This window comes from Plasmodium vivax, chromosome 12, assembly GCF_000002415.2.
Source record: "Plasmodium vivax chromosome 12, whole genome shotgun sequence".
Taxonomy (NCBI): domain Eukaryota; phylum Apicomplexa; class Aconoidasida; order Haemosporida; family Plasmodiidae; genus Plasmodium; species Plasmodium vivax.
The window spans coordinates 2,003,427-2,024,488 of record NC_009917.1 but is presented as its reverse complement, the minus strand read 5'-3'; the positions used below and the strand labels follow the sequence as shown (position 1 = coordinate 2,024,488).

The window sequence follows — 21,062 nt, the reverse complement described above, 5'->3', positions numbered from 1 at the left end:
AAAAAAAAGGAAAGAAGTTCTACGGAATGACCAACCAGGATGGAAAGCCACCCCGCTCTGAGCTGCATGGAGATGTCCGTCCCGTTTGCAGTCCGTTGGGAGTGCTTTACCCACGTAGGAATACGCCTTCGCAGGGGGCTCAAAAGAGAAAAGACTCCTTGTACAGATACATATGCGCACGGACACCCTTCCGTACTTACAGATGTGCGGTACTCCACTTCCCTTGGGGCTAGTACGGCCTAATCTCAAAGTACTTATACGTCTTGGAGCGCTTCCTGGGCGTGCGCCCGTGCTTCCCCCCTCCGCCACGGCCCCTGCCAGTTCGGTAGCTGTCCAAAAAGTGGTGATCCGTATAGGCCTTGTCAAAAGATTTGGCCTGCTTCAACTTATCTACAAAGGCCTTCCTCAATAATTTATTTTTATTATACCACAAATTGAGGTTGCTAACTTCTGTGTTAATAGAAAATGGCTGTCTCTGCGGGTGCAAATATTTTTCATTTGGCAAGTAGTACGGCGAAAATTGAGCAGACTCTTTTTCCTTGTAAAGTTCGTGGAGTCTTTTCTTCCGCAGGTGCTGATAAATAGCATAGTAATAATCACTTTGCTGAAATTTGCTCATAAAAATTTTCCACGGAAGAGAAAAGGATCTAACATTAGGATGGGACATATAAAAATACATAACACTTTTTAATTTTTCTCCAAAGTTTGATCGAAGCTCCTCTGGAGGAGTCCTTAAAATGTAATTGTCAAATCCCCCCGCGTCATCCATAGCGTGTAGTGCACTTGTCGTCACCTTAACATTTGGGATTATCGTATTTAGTATATTACTAACTATGTGTTTTTTAAAAACGTTTGGCTTTAATTTAATTCTCGTCTTCTTTAACGAGTAGGATACTTTTGTGTAATAATTATAATCCTCATCATGGTACAGACCTGTCTGTGACGCTGCTGATGGGACTCTCCCATAGGCCTTCACCGGCACTGGGTGAATTACCTGCTTCTTTTTGAAGCCCTTCTTGTGACTTTTCCCCAGCCTTCTCAAATATTTCCCGAATAGGTTTAAATTTTTTGGCATGTTGCCCTGTGTAGAAGCGGTTCCACAGGGGTGTGCAGCGTTGGCGCGGCCTTCTTCAGTCTTCAGCCTGTTGAGCGGACACCGTAGTCGTTATATTTCGCTATGCTTCGCTGTGCTTCGTTATGCTTCGTTATGCTTCGCTCTGCTTGGCGTTAGTTTGCTTTCCCCTTTTCGTTTCAACATCCTGCGAAGGGGTACTTTTTTTTTGCTTCTTTGCTTTATTGCTTTTTTTTCCTCCCGTTTGTCACCCAATGGATGTGTTTCCCTATGCACGTATTTTTTCTTTCCCCAAATTGGCATACACTTGTGGTGGTCGATGAAAAAAGAAGGGCCACTGCCCCATGGGATGGTCCCCTCAATTTTTCAGCTCTTCCGTTCGATCGGCCTTTCGCAAATCTGGTTGTTGCATCTCTGAATAGAGGCTTCTCGCATGTTCTTTTTTTTTTTTTTTTTTTTATCTTTAGTCACGCAAAAGGTTCCGCCTTCTCATTTGTGGGTCCACACAGGTGGTACAAAGAGGCTGAGCTTATATTATAGCAGCACGCACTGCATGCGTATGGGCATACATCTTTATCTACTTATGTAATGCTGAGGTGTACACCTACACGTATGCGCACACCCTTACGCACGATGCGCTGGATGATGCTATCCCGGTGAAAGATCAGTGTCGCAAAATGCGCAATAGCGGGAAGGGGCGAAAAGGGTGTGCCAACGCGGCAACAGTAATTTCCCATCCATTTCGCTCTTCAATATGGCATGTACACCGAGGCACGGGGAAGAACCATTTTTTTTTTTGATAAGCTACTCAGCTGTGTAGGCCTCCCTTCACGGGAGCTACACCTTTACCGAAATGGTTGACCCACATCTGATGGGCACTTAGGAGTGTACCCAAGTGGGCATTACCCAACTTCACCCCAGGGGATTTACCTTCCTGCCAATTTGTGTATGACCCTTTTGAACGCCCTTACGTGAGAAGATTGTTCCAATTTCGCTTCATCATAAAGGGGTCAGCACCTTGTCTGCTCGCCCACTTGGTAAACAAGAACAAAATTGTTACCATGCTTATGCGAGGGAACAACGTATGTATGGCTGCAAAATGGGAAGATGTCGGGGTGAATGACTCCCTAAGGTGAATTACGCACATGTGTACGTCAGGGTTTCCCCCGTTTGGTCAAATCTGATGCTCGCAATGATTCCTCGTACGGGCGCATAACTGCTGCCATATTGCATTCCACCCTGCGGTGATAACTCCCAGGGGGGGCTCCGCTTGACCCCGAGGCAAGCCAACCCCCCGTACATATGCCTCCTCGTGGACATGATCGCGTGACAGATTATTCATCACCGCTGTGTACGTTTTCGTGCGCTAAGTCTAAACATACGCACGCAGCGAAGTAAATAACGTGGCGGGCGAGGGGGAGCAGTGCATGGAAAAAAAAAAAAAAAAAAAAACATAAACGAAGTGCAGCACAACGCGGCGAAATGGAAGGCGGATGCGCAACACAGCGAAATGGAAGGCGGGTGCACATCGCGGCAAATGGAAGGCGGGAGCACAACCACACAGGGTGTGTGTCTGCATGTAAAATCATGAAGTTACACAAAAAAAGCCGTTTGCCTCATTTTCGATTGTTCCAAGTGGATGTCAAGGAGAAGTACTTGGCGAGTATGTCATACGTCTTGTTGACGACGTAGTACTCGGGAAAGAACTGCATCTGGAAGAGCTTAATATCGCCCTGCACTTCCTTAAACATAAAAACATATGGATTCTCCCATAGGGACAAATCGCGTGTTTCATCATCGCCCTTATCTAAAATATTTTCAAGTCCTCTCAAAATGCTCTTACACAATTTGACACTTCCATTATTCATAGGATCCGACTCACTAACTAATTCTAGCATATCTGCAATGAGTTGCATGCAAATGTTTTGTCCCAACCGGTTGGTCGTGGCGGTGCAGGAAATGATATACCCAACCTGTTTCTGGTTGGCTTTAGACAAACAAGCGCAAACAGCATACGCCGCTTCAATTTTGGTGTTAAAGTCATTATCCGTTTGGAAAATATCTACCAACAATGGGAAGACGTCATTTTTGATTAGCAACTCCACCTCCGATGCTGTTTCGCATCCTATGTTCCCTAACGCGTTACATGCCCGTGCACGTGCCCCCGGTTTGATTTTCATATTATTTAAAATCTTTTTCAACGCTTTAATGACATTACACGAGATGAGGATACAAATCTGCTGGTGGTTAGCAGCGTAGGCTATTTTGGATATAATAGACAAGGCTTCAAAGGCGAGGTCCGGGTTAGCCGACTCACATAATATGACCGCATTGTGCAGTATGTCCGTCTTGAGCAAAACGTCTATGCCTATTTGGTTTTCACAAATGGTAATACAGGTGGAGCTCGTCAGGAACAAAACCCTCTCGTCATTCATTTTGATACAAGTGGATAAATAATTGGTAATAATTTCAAGTTCCCTTAAAAAGGACTTTTCATATATTTGGCAGGTGGACACGTAGAACATTTTCAACCCATAAACAACTAGGGTATAGCAAACACGCACTCCATTCAAATTGGGGATATTCTCCACAGCCTTTAGTAGGACCTCCACAATGCCCTTATTATCTATCAAGTCGTTTTTCAATTTGGTTATGTCGTATATCAGTATGGTCCTCAGGAGGGATATAATTAGCTGCACAATTAATGGCGTGAAAACCTTTTCACAGGACTTTTGGCAGATATTTTTTAGCATATACACGGAACAGGTATACAGTTCGTCTACCACATCTTGTTTGATTTTCTCCCCCGACCCGCAGCAGCCAAAAATGATAATCAGTAGGGTTAATGCCTCCACGATAATTTCATCATTATGGAATATGTAATTGTACAGCAAAGCCTTTATCACATTAATGATGTTCATTTCGAAAATGTCGCCCAGATTTATATCTATGACGTTTTCCCTCGTTAGGCATTTATCCAGCAGATCGAAGTACTCATCTACGTTGTTTATACTTTTATAGTTGGCAAAGATCATTGAGTTTAGGACCTTTAAATTGATTTGGTCATTCCCTGGGTAGCTGTTTAGCAGGCCATTACTGTGCTGGGCTTGGGCTTGTGTCTGCGCATTACCACTGGGGCTGCTACTTCCTACCGCGCCAGGGCTGCAGTTGGCGGAGGTCCCACCGCTCCCGTTTATCCCATTATTTGGGTCATTTTTGGTGGAAAACATCCCAACTGTGTCTCCATTATAATTGGTAGCCAAAAAGTTCCCGTAACCATTCTGGTGTGCGTTGGCGTTATTAGGGGTGCCCTCCGAATCGACATTGTCTACGTCATTTTTCTCCTGCGTATTTAACATCACACAACCCCTGTTCAGCAAATTCTTCTTGTAGTCTGAATTATTTTTATACTTGTAATGTAAGGAGGCATATACCAGGCGAATTCCTTTTATTTTTTCTTCCACCTTTGTACTTTCAAGGAGATTACTGACGTTCTTTATAATGTCTGTGCTTATGGAAAATGAGTTTTCCATTTGGTTGACTAGTATGTCAATGGACTCATCATTTTTGTTTAACTGGTTAAAGGCATCGGTGTTTTGTCCCTGCCCATCATGTATAAAGCTACTGTTGCAGTTATTGCTGTTACTATTCGCGTTGCTAATCATGTTCACATTGCTCATGTTCTTATTGCTATTTAAAAAGAATGACATGTTTACAGAAGAGGGGTTGCTGAAATTTGGGTTATCCATTTTTTTAGGACATTTTAGGAAGAGCTCATTTTGCGGGGGGCGAGGGGAAAAAAAAAAAAAAGGGGCTCGCGAAACCTATTGCTTCACTGTGGATGTACCAAACGAATACACGCACATGTGCAAATACGTATAAGCACACGAATGGGTAGGAAGGTACATTGGCACGCATACACGTTTGCTTAAAAATATGCACCAAGGTATGCAATTACGAATGTGTAAGGCGCATTTAACTGCTTCGAAAAAAAAAAGGAAACTTTGAGTGAAATGAGGTCAAATGGGAGGGGCGAGTGAGGGGATTGGGGAAGGGGGTGCTTTTCGGGGGGAGGGAAAAAAAAAAAAGGGGTCACTCCCTGCGGGGAATACAAAAATGGTAGTTAAGCAGAGAGGCTGCAAGGCAGTTAGGTAAGAAAGCCTCTTCACCGCTACGCAGTTACGCAAAAAGGCCGCTTAGCCGCTTAACCGCTTAACCGCTTCACCGCTACGCAGTTGGCGCATATGCTGACACACTGATAAAGGCAAGAAAAAAAAACTCAGGGGCGAATCAAATCAGTCTCAAATACACCTTAGCGGCAAGGCAGCAAATGAAAGGCAGTGGAGCGCAAATTATCCCACGTGCGCGCGCTTCACACATGTATGCACAGCATATGTGTAAGAAGGCGCAGGTTGCTCAGGCGTCGAGCGGCTGGTCGTGCAGTGCGCGTTTTGCACCAAAAGCGTAAAATTACACAGGCGCGCGCGTACACAGAGTGCAAACATGCATGTTATAATATAAACCATGCTCACGAACGTACACATGGGGATGTGTACACGCACGTGGATCAAATGCACGTTAAAATTAAGGCGTGCCATTCCCCTCCCCAGTTTGCTTCTTCCTGCTTCGTATAATTATTTCATTCATCCATTCGTTCATTCATTCGTTCATTTAAAAAGGGGACGCAAATGTAAATCTGTGCGCGCAAGCAGAGGGGTCATATTTTTGCATTTCCCCTTCCTCTCGCCTTCTGCATTCCTGCGTACATGCATACCAGTACGTTCGCGTGAGTAATACGTACATAGCGCGTACGCCCATACATATGCGCGTATATATACATACGTACATACGCACGTACATATATACAATGTTAACTTACGCAAATGACGCAATTCGAAGTAGCCTTGGTGGAGGCGTACCAAAAGTTTAACTGCCTACGTTAAAAAAAAAAAAAAAAAAAAAAAGTCATAAATGGGGAAAGTCAAATGATTCACGTTGATACAACTCTGGGAATTGCAAATGCGTGTACACGTACATAATATGCTGCTTACATGCGCTAATTTCGCGAACGACTTGAACGAACAATATGGGAAGTGAAATTGCGTTCCTCCGCAATGCATGACCCTCACATGGCGAACGTGTGGCGGCGAGCGTGTGGCGGCGAACGTGTGGCAGCGAACGTGTAGCAACGAAGGGGTCGCAGGGGGTAGGGGCAAAATTCAACATATGGCAACACGACGGGGGGCAATTATTACCGTGCTGCAATGCGGCAACGATGCAATGTTGCAAGGTACAACGGGCGGGAATGCCAAACGCGCAGGGGAGAAAAAAATTGGGAACAGCTCCATAAACACACGTTAATGGAAAAAAATGAGTGAACATTTCGCGAGCGTGAAATATCTGCATGAACGAACACGCGTCATAATACATAATGCATAATGCATATGGCACAGTTGTGTATAACAGGCAGTTCCCAGCAGCGGGAAAAAATTACAGTTAAGAAAATTGCCCTCCATCCGATGTTGTTTACCGCAGTACTGTGCGCAGAGTGACATGTTGTACCTTTGCAGGGAGGTACTTATGAATACATACGGCTTATATGCATGCGCTTACAGGTACGGTATGCATATGTTTATAGGCACGCCATGCATACTTATCAGTACAGCCCGTATAACCCTCTATGTTACGCATTTCGCAGAAGGCACAACTCTTCGTAATGCCTGAAGGTGAAATGAAAAACAATAATAAAATAGATGACCCCAATGGAAAGCCCCTTCTTTTCTGTAAAGGCGAACGAAAGTTTGCGAAAATTGGCAAAATGTGAAAAATTAAGGGAACGGTCGTAAAATAACCCTTTTGTTTATCTTTCCGTATGCTTACATATGCAAATGGGCAAATGTTTGTAAATTTTTTTTCCCCTCCGAATTGTTTTCCTGTGCGTGTAAAGACAGCCATAATATGAAGGCGGACACATTTTGCATTTTTTCGCGTCCATTACTGCTGGGCATATTAAAAGAGAGAAAGACGCAAATGTCTGCATGTGGGATTATTTGCTACGAAGGCTACCCACCATACCGTTGTCATAATGCGTGCGTATAAGCAGTTCCCATTTCGCTGTTGCTGTTCATTCAGGTGAACCCTTTATATCCACCCTCAGATGAACCTATTCTGTGTGGCACTGTTAACATGTGATGCAGCTGAGCTTCATCTCAGCGAATATTCTTTTTCATTTCGGATCTTTTGCGAATGGCGAAATGGAGGAAGTAGACGCGTATTTGCCTACTTCGTCCTTTTAAGTGCCATAGGGAGCATAACGCAGTTTGGCAAAGAAATCCAAAAATGGAATTAAAAAAAAAAAACATACTCTCAGGGAAGTATCTCCCATGGGAACGTATTAATCATAGGGGGGTAAGTGACACGAACAAAGGGCCCTTTCTAATGCCACCCCTAAATGTTTTGCATAGCGCGCGTTTTGGAATGTTCCTCGCAGCAGTCGCTTCTGCTTCACATTTTGGTGGGTGTACCAAAAGTAGAGCACATCCCAGGCGATGTACACAAAAAATTTTACAACCGGTCAGGTGTGAAAGAGAAAAGAATTTACAGCTCGTGCACGTTTTTGTCACCTTTTCCATTTTTCCACGCGGCCCATTTGGGAACGTAGCTAAGTGTGTACTCTGGAAAGAAGCCCCCCTTTATACTTGCACCAGGAGGGAACAAAATAAAGCGTCCATACAGTGTGCTGTAACGCTTGTGCGTTCATCTACGCTGCACAGGCAGGGGTGAAACATTTTGGCAAATTACATATTTCCCATTTAGGCATAATGAAGACGCGTGCGGTACACTTCCTCTATGGTGATCATTGCGCTCGTCACATGGAAAACAAAAAATGGGGCAAATCCCCCCCCCTTTTATTTCGTACTACTGCAATGCGCAGTGAAAATTATGTAGGCCGTACGAATGTCCCAAAATTGAGAATATGACAACATATAAAATTATCCTCAAAAGGTCACAAATTTGAAGGGACACAATTTGACTACATTTGTTCTTCCGTCATTCGATATGTCATGCATATGGAGCTACTCGTTTTATTTTTCTATCGAGGATTTTTTTTTTATCAGTCCTGTTCACCCGCACATAAACACCCCTTAAGAAAGAACCCTTGGGAAAGGTCACACCTGCGGTGGGGGGGAACACTATAGCAGTTCCCCCCTCAATACAACTACAACACACACATTATTTTAAAAAGGGAGTTTTTTCTTTTTTTTTGACAACAAAAACTAACAAAGTGTATTTGGACATGCATAAATATAGGCCCACGCGGAGTTAAAAGTTGGGCATATATACAGACATATGTATACACACACATACATACGTGTGGTACACTTTGTAAAACAAATTTCACAATAAATAGCTGGGATGAATTAAAAATTTGCCAAAAAACGAAATACCTACAGATAAAACATTATTATATTTGTCAGCGGAAAAAAAAAAAAAAAAAAAAAAGAAGAAGGAACGAACAAACAAACGAGCGAATCGGAAAAAAAAAATATGTACGCTTATACACGCACGTACATACACACATAAAACGCATACAAAATGGCGCAAATGTACATAGACATGCATACATATGTATGTAATGTATACGTGTATACATGTACGTACGTATGTACGTATATATGTATAGTGCTAGTAATCATTCAGGCGGACTTGCACCACGGCAGTATTCGTACACATGTACGCTATTTTCCTTTCTCCCCGGGCGGTTCGTGTGCCAAAAAATGTACATTGCTGCTCATTCCTTCAAAGAGAAAAGTGGGGGAGATGCACCGGAGGGAATCAAACGGGTGGGATGTTCCACTTTGCATTTAAAGCGGTACGACGGATCTGCTACACACGGGCGCATGTGCGTATATATTACTACATGTGCGTGTGTATATATGTGGGTGGGGGGTGTACATATCCTCATGCACGCACATGTGGGGAGACAATCTTCTGCGCGCAGCAGCATCAACATTTGGGTGACCCGCCTTGCCTTGGTTCTCACTCCAGTTAGATATTCACCACGTTCGCGAATCCCAAGAAAGTTGGCGAATTCGCTTAAAGCTACAATACGTGGGTGACTGCGGATCGCCCTTTTTACTTTATTTTATTTCATTTTATTTTCCCTTTTATCTTCCCTTTTCCTTCTTCACAATTCGCTGACGCATTGGCTAAAATGACAGGCGGATGGTCTCTAATGCGCCACATGGGTGACGTGCAAGTGGGTCACTGTGCCAATGGGTGGGTGCTTCCCTCGTGCAACATATCATAGCCAGATGGGGCCTCCCCTTCTGGAGGTGAAATTATTGGCAATCACGCCGGCGAAAACGAGCGAAGTGATGGCTGACAATTTAATTAAAATGTTTAGCGATGGTCCTGAGGTGTCCTTTAAGGGATCTCCAACGGTGTCTCCAATGACTGAGTTCTTGTGGGCGCTGGACCCTTTGCAATGTTCTGTTCCTAGAGCACCCGACTCGATATACTTCTTCGCATTATCCCACGCGCCTCCAGAATTGGTAGAGGAAAAGGCTAGCTGGATACCTGATAAAATAATACCCACTAACAGTCCAGCAGTGGCATACTTCCCCATCAGCGCACCAATGATAAGGGGAGAAAAAACGGAAATCAATCCAGGGACAATCATTTGCCGTAGCGAAGCATCAGTGGATATTTTGATACATTTTTCATAATCAGGCTTCTGCTTATCCGCTAAAATTAAAGGAAACTGGGCTAGGCATTCATTCAAGACACTGTTCGCAGCTATAGCAACAGATTTCATGGTTAAGGCAGAGAATAAATATGGCAACATGGCTCCAATGAGTAGCCCTATAATGACCCATGGGTTTAGGATATTCACATGGCGTAAGTTGGCACTACTTGCGTATGCTCCAAATAGTGCAAAAGCGACTAAGGCGGCGGATCCAATGGCGAAACCTTTACCAATTGCTGCTGTGGTATTTCCTGCTGCGTCAAGGATATCCGTTCTTGCTCTAACTTCTGATGGGAGACCAGCCATTTCGGCAATTCCACCAGCATTATCTGATATGGGTCCATAAGCATCAATTGTAAGGCAAATACACAGAGTACTTAACATACCTACGGCTGCTAAGGCTATACCGTATATGTCACACAAACCGTAGGAAACACCAAGGGTGGCACTTAAACAAATAATTGGAATGAAGGTACTTTTATATCCTAAGGATAACCCATAGATGATACCCGTCGCTGCTGACACCTTCTGTGTGTTGGCTATTTCTTGAACGGGGCTAAAAGAGTAGGAGGTGTAAAACTCGGTGGTAAAACCAATTATCAATCCGGACCATAAGCCAACCAACGCTGGGACGATGATTTTCCATCTCTGGATTTCTTTCAACAGATTATACTTAACCGAAATGGGGAGGGAAAAATACCCAATCACGATTATAGCTATGGACTGCAATATGGTAGATACGAATAATAAATATTTGAGGGTCCTTTCTACGTCTTTCTTTTCCACCACCTTGACTGACCTTGTAACAATGAAAAAGGTTAGCATGCTAACAATAATGCTGACACTGGAAAAGGTTAATGGGTACATGATACAATGATTTATGTTAAAGTTGGTGCCTTCCTTTAAACTTAGTACTGACGACCCAATGACCAAAGCGGCACATAAACTTTCGGCTAGAGATCCAAATAAATCTGCACCCATACCTGCCATATCTCCAACATTATCCCCTACGTTGTCTGCTATACAGGCTGGATTTCTTATATCATCTTCTGGAATACCGTATTCATTTTTTCCTGACAAATCGGCACCCACATCAGCTGCCTTGGTGTATATACCTCCTCCTACTCTGGAAAATAATGCTATAGAAGAACCTCCCAAACCAAATCCGGCGATTACCTTATACACGCTGGACTCTATTGTAACGCCTTTAAAAACGAATGTTTTGTAGACATATATAAGCAACCCTAACGCTATAATGCTAAAGGATACTAGGGAAAATCCCATAACGGTACCAGCATTCAGGGTCACTTTGAATCCCCTATCTAAACTTTTCCACGTCTCATTGGTCGTTCTTACATTGGCATATACTGCGATTTTCATACCTATGTAACCACACAATATGGACGTTAAGCAACCCAACACGAAGCTAATCGCTGTGTAGTGACTGACGAAAAAGGCCAATAAACCGGAAAACACAATAATGAACACTATTAAATATTGGTATTCCTTTGTTAAGAACGCGTTGGCTCCTTCTGCGATGTAGGAGGCTATTTCCTTCATCTTATCTACCTGAGCTAAGCCATCTTCCACCTTATCTACTTTATCTTCGGGCCCGTTTATGTTGATCCTGCTTACCCAGATGCACTCTATTATTGAGAAAATCAGCCCCACCACGGGCGGGATAAACAGAAGGAGGTAGCACAGATACATCTGCAGAGCGGGGGGGGAGAAAGGGGGCTCGGTTAGGGAGAGCTCAAGCAGGAAAGCAGGAAAGCAGCAAAGTAGCCAGGAAGCGGCCAAGAAGTAGCGCTTACAGCGGCGCGCTACAGATGGCGGCTGCGGGCCACCGATTACGCCTTGCGCCTACACTCGGGGCACACAAACGAGTGCACAACGCACATGCGTAGCGCGACGCAAAAAAAAAAAAAAAAAAAAAAAAGCTACGCAACAACGGCACTACGCAAATATGTAGCCTTCTTCACGGGGCACCAAAAAAAACTATTTTATATGACGGTGCAAATTACATGCACGCTTTTTTTTTTTTTTTTATTTCACAAAATAACACACTCGGCGGGTGTATATATGCACTGTGCGAATAATGCAACGGAATAAAGAAATGTACTACAAATTTCTCGCATTAAAAAACGGATACAGAAACAAAATTTTCAGCGAATGAGGGGGAAAAAAAAGGCACTTTTGCCAGGTTCAACTTGTTATTTTATTTTTTTTTTTTTATTCCTCATATTAGTACACTTTAACGTAAAAATGAACGCATGCGTATAGGTTAACGCCATGCCATTTTTGTGCGTTTTTTTTTACAAAAGAGTTCGTAACAGTTACGCGGCGTGGGATATACCCTCACAGTCAAAAATAGTTACAACGTGTTGTAAAAAGGAGGTAAACAGTTGTGCCATGTAAGTTAATGGTATACATAATACATTCACTCATTTGTTCGCGCTTCCGCTAATGCATTCACTTGGCCCATCTCGTTAACTCTCTTTTTTTCGCTGATCGCGCAAATCTTTGCTTACCTTGGAAACAGCAAATTTCAGTGGTATTGGTTAAATTAGCATATTTTTATTTGTTTTTTAAAGCGGGAGAAAAAAAAACAAAAAAGATGTGAAGCTTTACTATCAGCCAAAATGTACATAATTTTTAAACAATTCAAAATGGTAATTTGCAACAGTTAACATGTTTTCAATCTTATAATTTTTTTTTTTTTTACCTGCATTTTATTTTATTGCATATTATTTTTAAAATATATATTAAATAGGAAAACACGAGGTGTATTATTATAATTTATACAAAACAAATTCGTTCATTGTTGCCAGTACAAATTTTCATGCATCACCCCCATGCGTTGCAATCCGTGCGATGCAATCCGTGCGGCGCAATTCATGTGCATTTAGCACTTTTGCGCTTAATGCGTTTGCCTCTTTACAAATGTACGTCATTGGGGGTATACACCTTCCTGCGCATATAAACACTGCTGCGTTGCGAAACCGTCATCTATTTTTTTTTTTTTACCCTTTACGCGAAAAAAAGAAGAAAATTTTTTTACGAACGCTCTGCTTCGCAGGAACGGTTAAAAGGGTGGCAGTTTAAATCAGTCAACGGGCAGAGGTGCATATAACATATATATAATATGTATACGTGCATATGTACATAATATATATACATTTACATATGCATATAACTGCATTGCGCATACATCTGCTGAAGTTATGATAAGTGTATAACAAACATATAATGGGATGGTACCGATCGGTACACGTGCGCATTGCATATGTACGCTTGCCGCACGGGGAAAAAAACATTTTGTGGGAAGGTGAAAGAAGTGAATAATTAGGAGGTAATAAATTTACTACCTCTTTTTTTTTTTTTTTTCGTAAATCTAATAATGGTAAATTTTATTATTGTGTTCTTTTTTTTCCTATTCTGTATAGTTTAGGGGCAACGCTCTTATTACTTCCCCCCATCTGAAAGTGACCTAACTGTACATAAGGCGGTAACAACCGCTTATTTTTAGAGTTGTTTAAACCTTGGCATAGTTAGGGAGGGTGCCCCTTACCATAATAAAGGGGTTTTAGAGGCGTCAAAAAAGGTTACAATACGTTTTTAAGTATGTTCCCATGAGTATTAATACACATAAAACCTCGTCGACTTAAGCAGCAAGCTAATCATCATGTTAGGTCACATACACCAAAATAAAAAATACCATCCGCGAAAAAAAAGGTAACGTGGGAAAGGTGCGCATGTAGAAAATAGTCACTCCTTTGCAGATTGCTTCTTCCGAATTAGGGGAAATAAAAAATTTTAAATAAGCATACCTTTCGACAGTGCCCCTCAATTAGTAACCACGGAATGAGAAATGTATATATACACTCCGGAGCGTTACATTGTGAAGAAGTAAACACTCACCTATAATTCTTTTCCCTTCGCTTGGTGGCAAAAAAAAAAATGTAAAACTAAGCAGCTAAAAATTGCTATTCACTTTTTTTTATGTAAATATGCACATGCACATCGTTCCAGGTAGCATACTGCGTACAACTTGCTATGAAGGGAAAAAATAACGTAAAATAAAAAGAGTAAAATAAAGAGAAATAAAAAAAGTAAAACAAAATAAAAAGAGTGAAACAAAATAAACAAAGCAAAATAAGATGACAATAGTTGTAGGACTTCAATTTAAATTGCGCAAATTAATCACCCCGCATAGGGAAGAATCGAACAGCTAAACGCGCTGCACTGCACTCCACTCCACTGGGTTGACTGTAAAAAAGAACAATCGTTTAGGCGAACAGTGGCACACATAGAGCAGTAGGTCCGTGCGCGTTTCCATAATGTACTTCCGAACATTTTTTTTTTTTATAAATAGCGCGAAAAATAAATTGCAACTTCGCGACAAAGGATAACAATTTCGTACTATTCCCCATGCGGTGTGCTAATTTTATGTATCGACTTTGCGCATCATTTATATTTTTTTTTATTATTCCAAATGGAAGGATAAAAAGTTTCACCTTAAAAAGGATCGCTCCACTTTGTATGAAAACCCGCCATGTAAGCAAATGCATACGGCACTTATAAACCCATTTGTTTGGCGTAAAAGTTTGCCTCCTTTTTTCATTCCGATCAGTATGCAAAATTAGGGGTTCAGTTTTTTGCCCTAAAAAGTGAAAGCTCGCTGATTTAGCCGTCTGTGCAAATACATGCTCGCACTGCGCACGCACAGACATGTTTATTTATTTGTTTATTAATTTGTTTACTTGTTTATTAATTTGCTTATTTATTTATACACATGTGCCCACGTTGCATGTACGCAGTTGCAAGCACATCCCAAGAGCATGAAATTTTTGCTAAACAACCTTTTGAGGAAAATGCCGAAAAGTGTAGCCAAAGAAACGGTTAAGGTGAAACAAAAAGGGACAAAACGGAGGAAGCGCGTTTGCACACCGTAGTGGCAACTCTTAAAAGGATTTCTTTTTTTTTTCGTTTTTTTTTTTTTTTTCTTTCTCCCCGAATATGCTATGTGCCCCTTTTTCTTCTGACCGTTCAGGCAAAAGATGCAACTGAAAATCTCCCCAGTTATATAAAAAAAAAAGATGAAAATTTTTTAATAAATCTGCGTGTTAAGCCTAATGCTAAGAACACGTCTATATGTAATTATTACACACAATGCTGGCGATGGGAGTGCGCCTTCAGCTGCAAATTGCAATTACGCAGCTACATTGGTGACTCCTTACGCATATGGCTAAGTTTCACGCCGGTTTATTTCTTTTCCCTATTCCACTCCAGATTTTAACTCGGATAGAGAAGTGCTGAACATTAATATACAAGAGCAGCCAATAAATAACCAGTCCAATGTTGCCATCATAGGTTACTTCTCCGACATCCGTAAGTGCAACATTGCGCGGTTTCGCGGTTACGCTGTTGTGCCGCTACGCTGCTACACTGTTACACTGTTACGCGGTTTTAATTTTTTTTTTTTTTTTCTTCCCCCCCGCGGCGCACACTTTCAGTGGATTTGAAAAAGAGAGACATATCCATCGTTTCGGGGCTGAAATCAAGGGACAAGGTAAAAGCGAAATGGCGTGAAGAAGCGCTAAGTGTGCTGTCTTTACCGTTACTGTTCCGCATTTGCACCTAAATAACTCCCTCAATCTCGCAGGTTTTAATGGTTTCGAATATCTCCCTGGATGACTTAAATAGCAAAATTGCCGAAAATGTTGAGTGACGTTCGAAGTCGTTTTTTTTGACAACTGTGGATTAAAATATCCGCAAAAGTGACACATGGCAGTTAGCTTATGCTACTACTGTTTTGTTTTGTTTTGTTCTATTTTTTTTTTTTTTTTGTGCCTTTAAAAATTAACTCCTGTACTCACTTGCTTTTTTTGCGCAAACAGTTGGGCATATATGCTCAATCGCGTGCAACAAATTTGTGACGCGCAGACGAACGGCAAACACATCCCCACATGTAGAAGCCAAATAACTCCAACTTGTAAGATATCCTTTTAAAAAGGTCATATCATTTAATTGGCAAAACAGAAAAAAAAAAAAAAAGGTGCTTCCACCTTTGTGTAAGTAAAAATCATTTCAAATGGATTAACCACACTCCGCGTAAACGCAATTACACGGGGATCGCGTGGGCACAACTGTACTGGAAATGCAACATCCGCTGATTTTTCTTTGCACAAATTGGCTGTCCCCAATCGGAATACACTTAAACACACACCACAATGACAGCGTCAAACAAACGTTACAACTTCGTATGCATTCAAAAGTGAACATTTTAAAATGCGTATTACTGTTTTTTTTTTTTTTTCATAAATAATTCTGTAACTGTAAAAAAATATTAAAAAAAAAAAAAAAAAAAAAAAAGGGATAGGTGTACATAAACACATAGTAAAACTTCTCACGCGTGGAGCTTTAAAAAAAAACATTATTATCATCATTTTTTTAGGTAATCTGCAAGAAGTTTCGCTAACCGGCACAACACACACGGTACGCCTAACATGCGCAACATGTGTAACACGCGTAACACCTATCCGCTCGAACTCCGCGCTGGTTCAATTTCGCACTTCCGGACGAACTCGCCGCTGAGTGGACTTTTTCTTCTTTTTTTACTACGTTCTGCTAGGCTTCAGATGGGGCTCTGCTCACTAGGTAATGAGAGCCTCACACTAAAGCGCGCACACGCACAACTACACGCGGGTGCAAACGCACATGCAGATATGCACAAAAGTACACACACACACATATATATATAGATGCACACAAAAATGTAGGAACATACGCAGGGAGATACTTACACACAAAGAAACGGATTAAGAAGAGACCAAACTGGAGTAGACCTACTTATTCGTTATTCTCTTCTTCGCGTTCGATATGATGGACTCTTGGCTCTTGTACATTTCGTCCTTATCAGCCACTTTCTTCTTCCCATCATCCGAAGAATTACTCTTATCCGTAATTTCCTGGTACTTCACCATTATTTTAAATTCCCCTTTACATAAGGAACATCCTACTATTGCCAATATACAGGCAGGCACAAGGTACAACAAAGCAGGCTGTGCATGCTCGAAATAAAAGAGCATACAGTATGTCACTACCAACCCTATTTGGTAGAAAACCGAAATGGTGAAGAAATAATATTTCTTGAAGGCCTCATGAATTGATATATCGTTAAACATTTTTTTGAAATTCCCTTTGTGTATTTTATTTCTGTGCAGGTAATAGTCGAAACGTAGACACAGGGATATTACAATCCCGGGGATGATGATGTCCCCTAACCCTAGCATGCTGTAATGTACTGGGTCTTTCGATACTGGGAAAAGGAGCTTCACGGGGGCTTCGAATGACTGCGGGGGAGGGGGGGCAAATAATAGGAAATTGGGGTTAAAGCCACTACACCCCTGGGTGTATTTGCACGGTTATAAAATGTAGCCCATCAATTGGGCTCGAACAAATGGCGTGCTTATTCTTTTCTTCCTCACCTTCGCAACGGTCACCATAACGTCGTTTCCAAAAACCCAGAATATGTCATACACGAAGAGTCCGGACTGTTCGGAAGGGAAAAAAGGAACATAGTGAAATGTATAAAAATGTTGACAGATGGGTGTACATTAATGTGGGCAGCTCTTCCCCCCCCTAACGCACGCACACCGTAACGACACGGGGGGGTTGCAAACAGGGGGACTCTCTTTCATTCCTTCGAACGTACCAGTAGCAGGAATCCAATTAAAAAGTTGCTCAGGATGACTAGCGATATGGCCTTTAAAAGGGGAAAAGTAAAATAAAATAAAAAATAAAATAAAATTTAAATATTCATCTCCACGTGCCCCACAAAATGGTAAATCCCTCAACAGCAGAGTAACTTTCAGAACAGCAATTTCCTACTTGGAAACAAAAGGACACGGCCAGCACATTGTGGGTGATAAAGTCTTTATAAAAAATCCATCGCGCACCGATGAAGAAGCAAAACAGGAAGCTGATTATTTCTCCCTTGTTTGTATTGAAAATGACGGGCTCTGAAGGGGAAAAAAGGCGACGGACGCGGGTATGTAAATGTTTAATTTCTTTTATATAGGAAAAATAACGATGCTATTTTTCGTTTCTTCATTGATTACCCTTCGAAATGAATCCCGGCAATTTAAACGTCTTAACATATTCGTCTTTTTTGAAAAATTTCGGCAAAGCAGGTTCCTAAAAAGGAGGAAAGGGGTCATCCCCCGTGGTGAATGTTTTAACGGTATAGTTACACGTACGCGTAAATCTGCCTTGAAATGTGCCTCTACCAAATGGGGGGGTTCCCCAAGTGTCACTCTTTTGCTCAGCGCATGTGATCTCTCATTTGGGGCATGTTCACCCCTTTGCAACGCATTTTTTAAAAAAATTTGCGAACACAAAAATGGAATGAAATGGGATGAGATGAAGTCAAAGGAAATAATTTCCCTCATCAGCTTTGCCATATTGTGCACACCATTTGGTGTAACTTGACTCCTTCCCTCTGATGCTTGTTGCCCCTCTTGGGCTCTTTAAGACCATTCGAAGGGCAACGGTGGGTAAATTTCTCATGCGGCGTGACCAATTTTCATACGGGCCGCATTTACATATACACAAAAAGGGTCCTTACCAAAATGTTCGCACAAACCCCTTGTAGAGAGAAAACTCCTGCTAGGGTTAGGTATACCGTCAGAAGCATATTCACATAGTACGGGTCTAAAAACTTGTACGCAAAATAACTGAGGGGGAGACAAGAAAAAGGGGGGGGAAAAAAAAGAGACATATTTACATCACCGCACCTTTTGCATTATCACTTTGGTCGTGTAGCACTCCGCTTGGCATTGTTATATGCCTGGCGCTATGTCGTTCCTTTCCTCATCCATTACAGTGTTAACAAAGCTCCAGAGCCGATAATGGGGAACATAATCGCATCGTAGGCTGTAATATTATCTGCCTTCTTATTCCTGTCGTCAACTTGCTGTAATGGGAAGTAATAAAATGGCATTAAAAGGTGATGAGTGCACCACATGGGAAGGAAGCTTCAACTATAAAATGAGCTCAAATGGTTTGTGTCTTTCTCGTTCGTTTTTAAAATTATTCACTCCTTCACTATATGACGTACCTCTAATTGCTTCAAACTGTCATGGCTCCCGATGTATATCGTTATGAATGTGTACAGAAACATTTGAGCCATCAACGGGATCACAAAAAACTTCGAGAGCACGATGGTTAGGACTATGCAGGGGAAGGGGGGGGGGAAAGGAAATGCCAAGGTGGGGAACTCTCACTCATATGTGCAATGAAAAAGGGGTTAAATATCCCGCAGGCATGTTTCTCTCTACATAAGAAACCCGCGTTGTCCTATCTTTATGCACTATTTTGGGAACTTCTCAAATGCGCACATTTGGCATACACGTTACAAACACAAGGAGGGGAAAACCCTCGCGCTCATGGCATCAGCGAAAATGTGCATACTGTGCTGCATTTTCTAAAAGCTTTTTCCTCACTTACGTATTATGACATAGCTGGAATAATAAACTATGGAGCATCCCATATTGTCGTTCTTCATTTTTTTATTGTTCTTACTGATCAGCTTGAGTAAATTCATGTAGTCCAACGGAGTTTTATATTTTCACAAAAAAAAATTATCTTTTCGTCGTATTTTTAGCGCTTTTGCCAAGGCTGCGAAGGTTGATTAATTTTTTGTATTTCTGCGCTTTGGCGCTTTTGCTGTTCGCCTTTTTGCGTTTTCTTTTTCGTTTTGGTACTTTCGCGCTTTTGCGTTATCGCTTTATTGCATTCGTTCGTTAGTTCGTCGTTCGTTCGTTCGTCATTCGTTCGTTCGTCATTCGTTCGTTCGTCATTCGTTCGCCGGTCGTTCGTTCGCTGGTCGTTAGTTCGCTGGTCGTTAGTTCGCTTGTCGTTCGCTTACTTGCCGTTCGCTCGCTTGTCATTCGTTTTTTTTTACCTTTTCCTCGCCTTTGCGCCTTTTTTTTTTCTCCTTTTAGCGTACGCAATGTATCAGTGTGACTGTGCTAAATTTCACTAAACGTTTGTCAATCTGCTGAATTACCGTTTACAATTTTTTTTTCACGCAAAAATGGAGGTGAAAAAAAATTCGCGAAGGGGCATACCAAAGCGTGTGTCAGGTCGTATGCAAAAAAGTATATGCGTGTGTTAATGCGCGCTGGGACGAACATTTCACATCGTACGTTCGCTGCGTTTGCGTAATGTATTCGCGAGCATACAAAGAGCCAAAGTACACTTTTGTTAACTCGCCGAATTTGTGCGTATCTTCCTTCACTGCCTAATTTGTACAACCTGTGCGTGCAGTGGTTAACTGTTCGCTCTTATTTCGTTCGTCAAGTTGAGTGTAATTGATCTGCTCTGCCGTAATTTTTGCTGCGGCGTATTTTTTTTTTGGTTTCCGCTTTTGGTGTATTCTGGTTATTTTATGTGACTTTAGTCATTTTTGCACTCATGCCATTTTGGAGGCATCTTCCTATTTGCGCTTTTTTTTTTTGGCAAACTTGGCAAAACAGACCGAATAATTGAATAACTTCCAAAGTGACATGCTAAAAAATTGCTAGGGAAAGGGGGAAAAAAAAAAAAAAACACGCGCGTTTGCACGATATGCTCACACGCACACATATGTATACGTACACGTGACACCATTTTTGAGTTAACCCTCCCCCCAGGTTTGCTTTTAGAGCTTCCAAAAATATGCCAGTTGAAGCATGGTGTGTCCTCCGCACGGGTGTAAACCGTATAGACATGTATTTTTTTTTTTTTTTTTTCAACTGATGGCGCTCTTCTCATTTTCTGCTTACACTTTAGCCATTCATCAGGTTGTTCCCTTTTTTTTCCATCACGTTCACTTGTTTTGCATTTTTACGCCGTCCCTCTGCCTTCCCTTTTGAAATCAACTTAATTACGGCGAACCAGCAAAACGGATAAGTAGCATTTGTATTCACCAAGCAATTTGCTAATTAAAAAAATGTTTGAAAATATTGTAGAAATTTTATTCCGCATTCGGGGAGAATTTCCCTCATCATAATTCGCTCTAACGAATAGCCATCATCACTTTCTTTGTTCTAATTAAAATTTGTCTATACGTTTCGCCCTACCTCAACGTGTGTCATTTGTCTTCCGACGGGGTGTCGCCTTTACGTGAAGTATTGGCCCCACCGCGGTTATTCACGTGACCGCTCCTGTGTGTCTTCCTATTTACAATTGAAAGAC

At 41.7% G+C, this 21,062-nt stretch overlaps 5 protein-coding genes across 5 annotated transcripts, besides 5 other annotated features; 1 reads left to right on the top strand and 4 right to left on the bottom strand.

The window, feature by feature from the left end:
- Positions 1–229: 229 nt before the first annotated feature.
- Positions 230–1,075, bottom strand: PVX_117635 (hypothetical protein, conserved; the record flags this gene model as incomplete). The annotated part of the gene is made up of 1 exon (XM_001615771.1): positions 230–1,075. The coding sequence occupies one exon, from the start codon at positions 1,073–1,075 to the stop codon at positions 230–232; it is 846 nt and encodes a 281-aa protein (XP_001615821.1).
- Positions 1,076–1,733: 658 nt separating this feature from the next.
- Positions 1,734–1,812: a microsatellite.
- Positions 1,813–2,688: 876 nt separating this feature from the next.
- On the bottom strand, positions 2,689–4,821 carry PVX_117630 (hypothetical protein, conserved; the record flags this gene model as incomplete). The annotated part of the gene is made up of 1 exon (XM_001615770.1): positions 2,689–4,821. The coding sequence occupies one exon, from the start codon at positions 4,819–4,821 to the stop codon at positions 2,689–2,691; it is 2,133 nt and encodes a 710-aa protein (XP_001615820.1).
- Positions 4,663–4,788: a microsatellite.
- Positions 4,822–8,037: 3,216 nt separating the features above from the next.
- Positions 8,038–8,096: a microsatellite.
- Positions 8,097–9,377: 1,281 nt separating this feature from the next.
- PVX_117625 (V-type H(+)-translocating pyrophosphatase, putative) lies at positions 9,378–12,569 on the bottom strand (the record flags this gene model as incomplete). The annotated part of the gene is made up of 2 exons (XM_001615769.1): positions 12,353–12,569; positions 9,378–11,531 (listed from the first exon to the last, which is right to left on the bottom strand). Exon 2 carries the CDS (start codon positions 11,529–11,531, stop codon positions 9,378–9,380), a length of 2,154 nt encoding a protein of 717 aa, XP_001615819.1. The 5' UTR covers positions 12,353–12,569.
- Positions 11,771–11,795: a microsatellite.
- Positions 12,570–14,121: 1,552 nt separating the features above from the next.
- Positions 14,122–15,805, top strand: PVX_117620 (hypothetical protein, conserved). Its single transcript, XM_001615768.1, has 6 exons — positions 14,122–14,378; positions 14,642–14,728; positions 14,875–14,977; positions 15,114–15,212; positions 15,338–15,393; positions 15,487–15,805. The coding sequence occupies exons 1-6, from the start codon at positions 14,253–14,255 to the stop codon at positions 15,550–15,552; spliced, it is 537 nt and encodes a 178-aa protein (XP_001615818.1). The 5' UTR covers positions 14,122–14,252; the 3' UTR covers positions 15,553–15,805.
- Positions 15,806–16,669: 864 nt separating this feature from the next.
- Positions 16,670–19,693, bottom strand: PVX_117615 (signal peptide peptidase domain containing protein; the record flags this gene model as incomplete). Its single annotated transcript, XM_001615767.1, has 9 exons — positions 19,332–19,693; positions 18,943–19,055; positions 18,707–18,798; positions 18,451–18,559; positions 17,945–18,020; positions 17,715–17,845; positions 17,539–17,589; positions 17,312–17,377; positions 16,670–17,176 (listed from the first exon to the last, which is right to left on the bottom strand). The coding sequence occupies exons 1-9, from the start codon at positions 19,426–19,428 to the stop codon at positions 16,670–16,672; spliced, it is 1,242 nt and encodes a 413-aa protein (XP_001615817.1). The 5' UTR covers positions 19,429–19,693.
- Positions 17,077–17,099: a microsatellite.
- Positions 19,694–21,062: the final 1,369 nt, after the last annotated feature.

Coding starts and splice junctions, on each gene's coding strand:
- PVX_117620 (XM_001615768.1), top strand. CDS start 14,253: ATGCGGTGTGCTAATTTTATGTATCGACTTTGCGCATCATTTATATTT. Junction 15,213..15,337: donor AGGTTACTTCTCCGACATCC/GTAAGTGCAACA, acceptor GCACACTTTCAG/TGGATTTGAAAAAGAGAGAC. Junction 15,394..15,486: donor GGCTGAAATCAAGGGACAAG/GTAAAAGCGAAA, acceptor TCAATCTCGCAG/GTTTTAATGGTTTCGAATAT.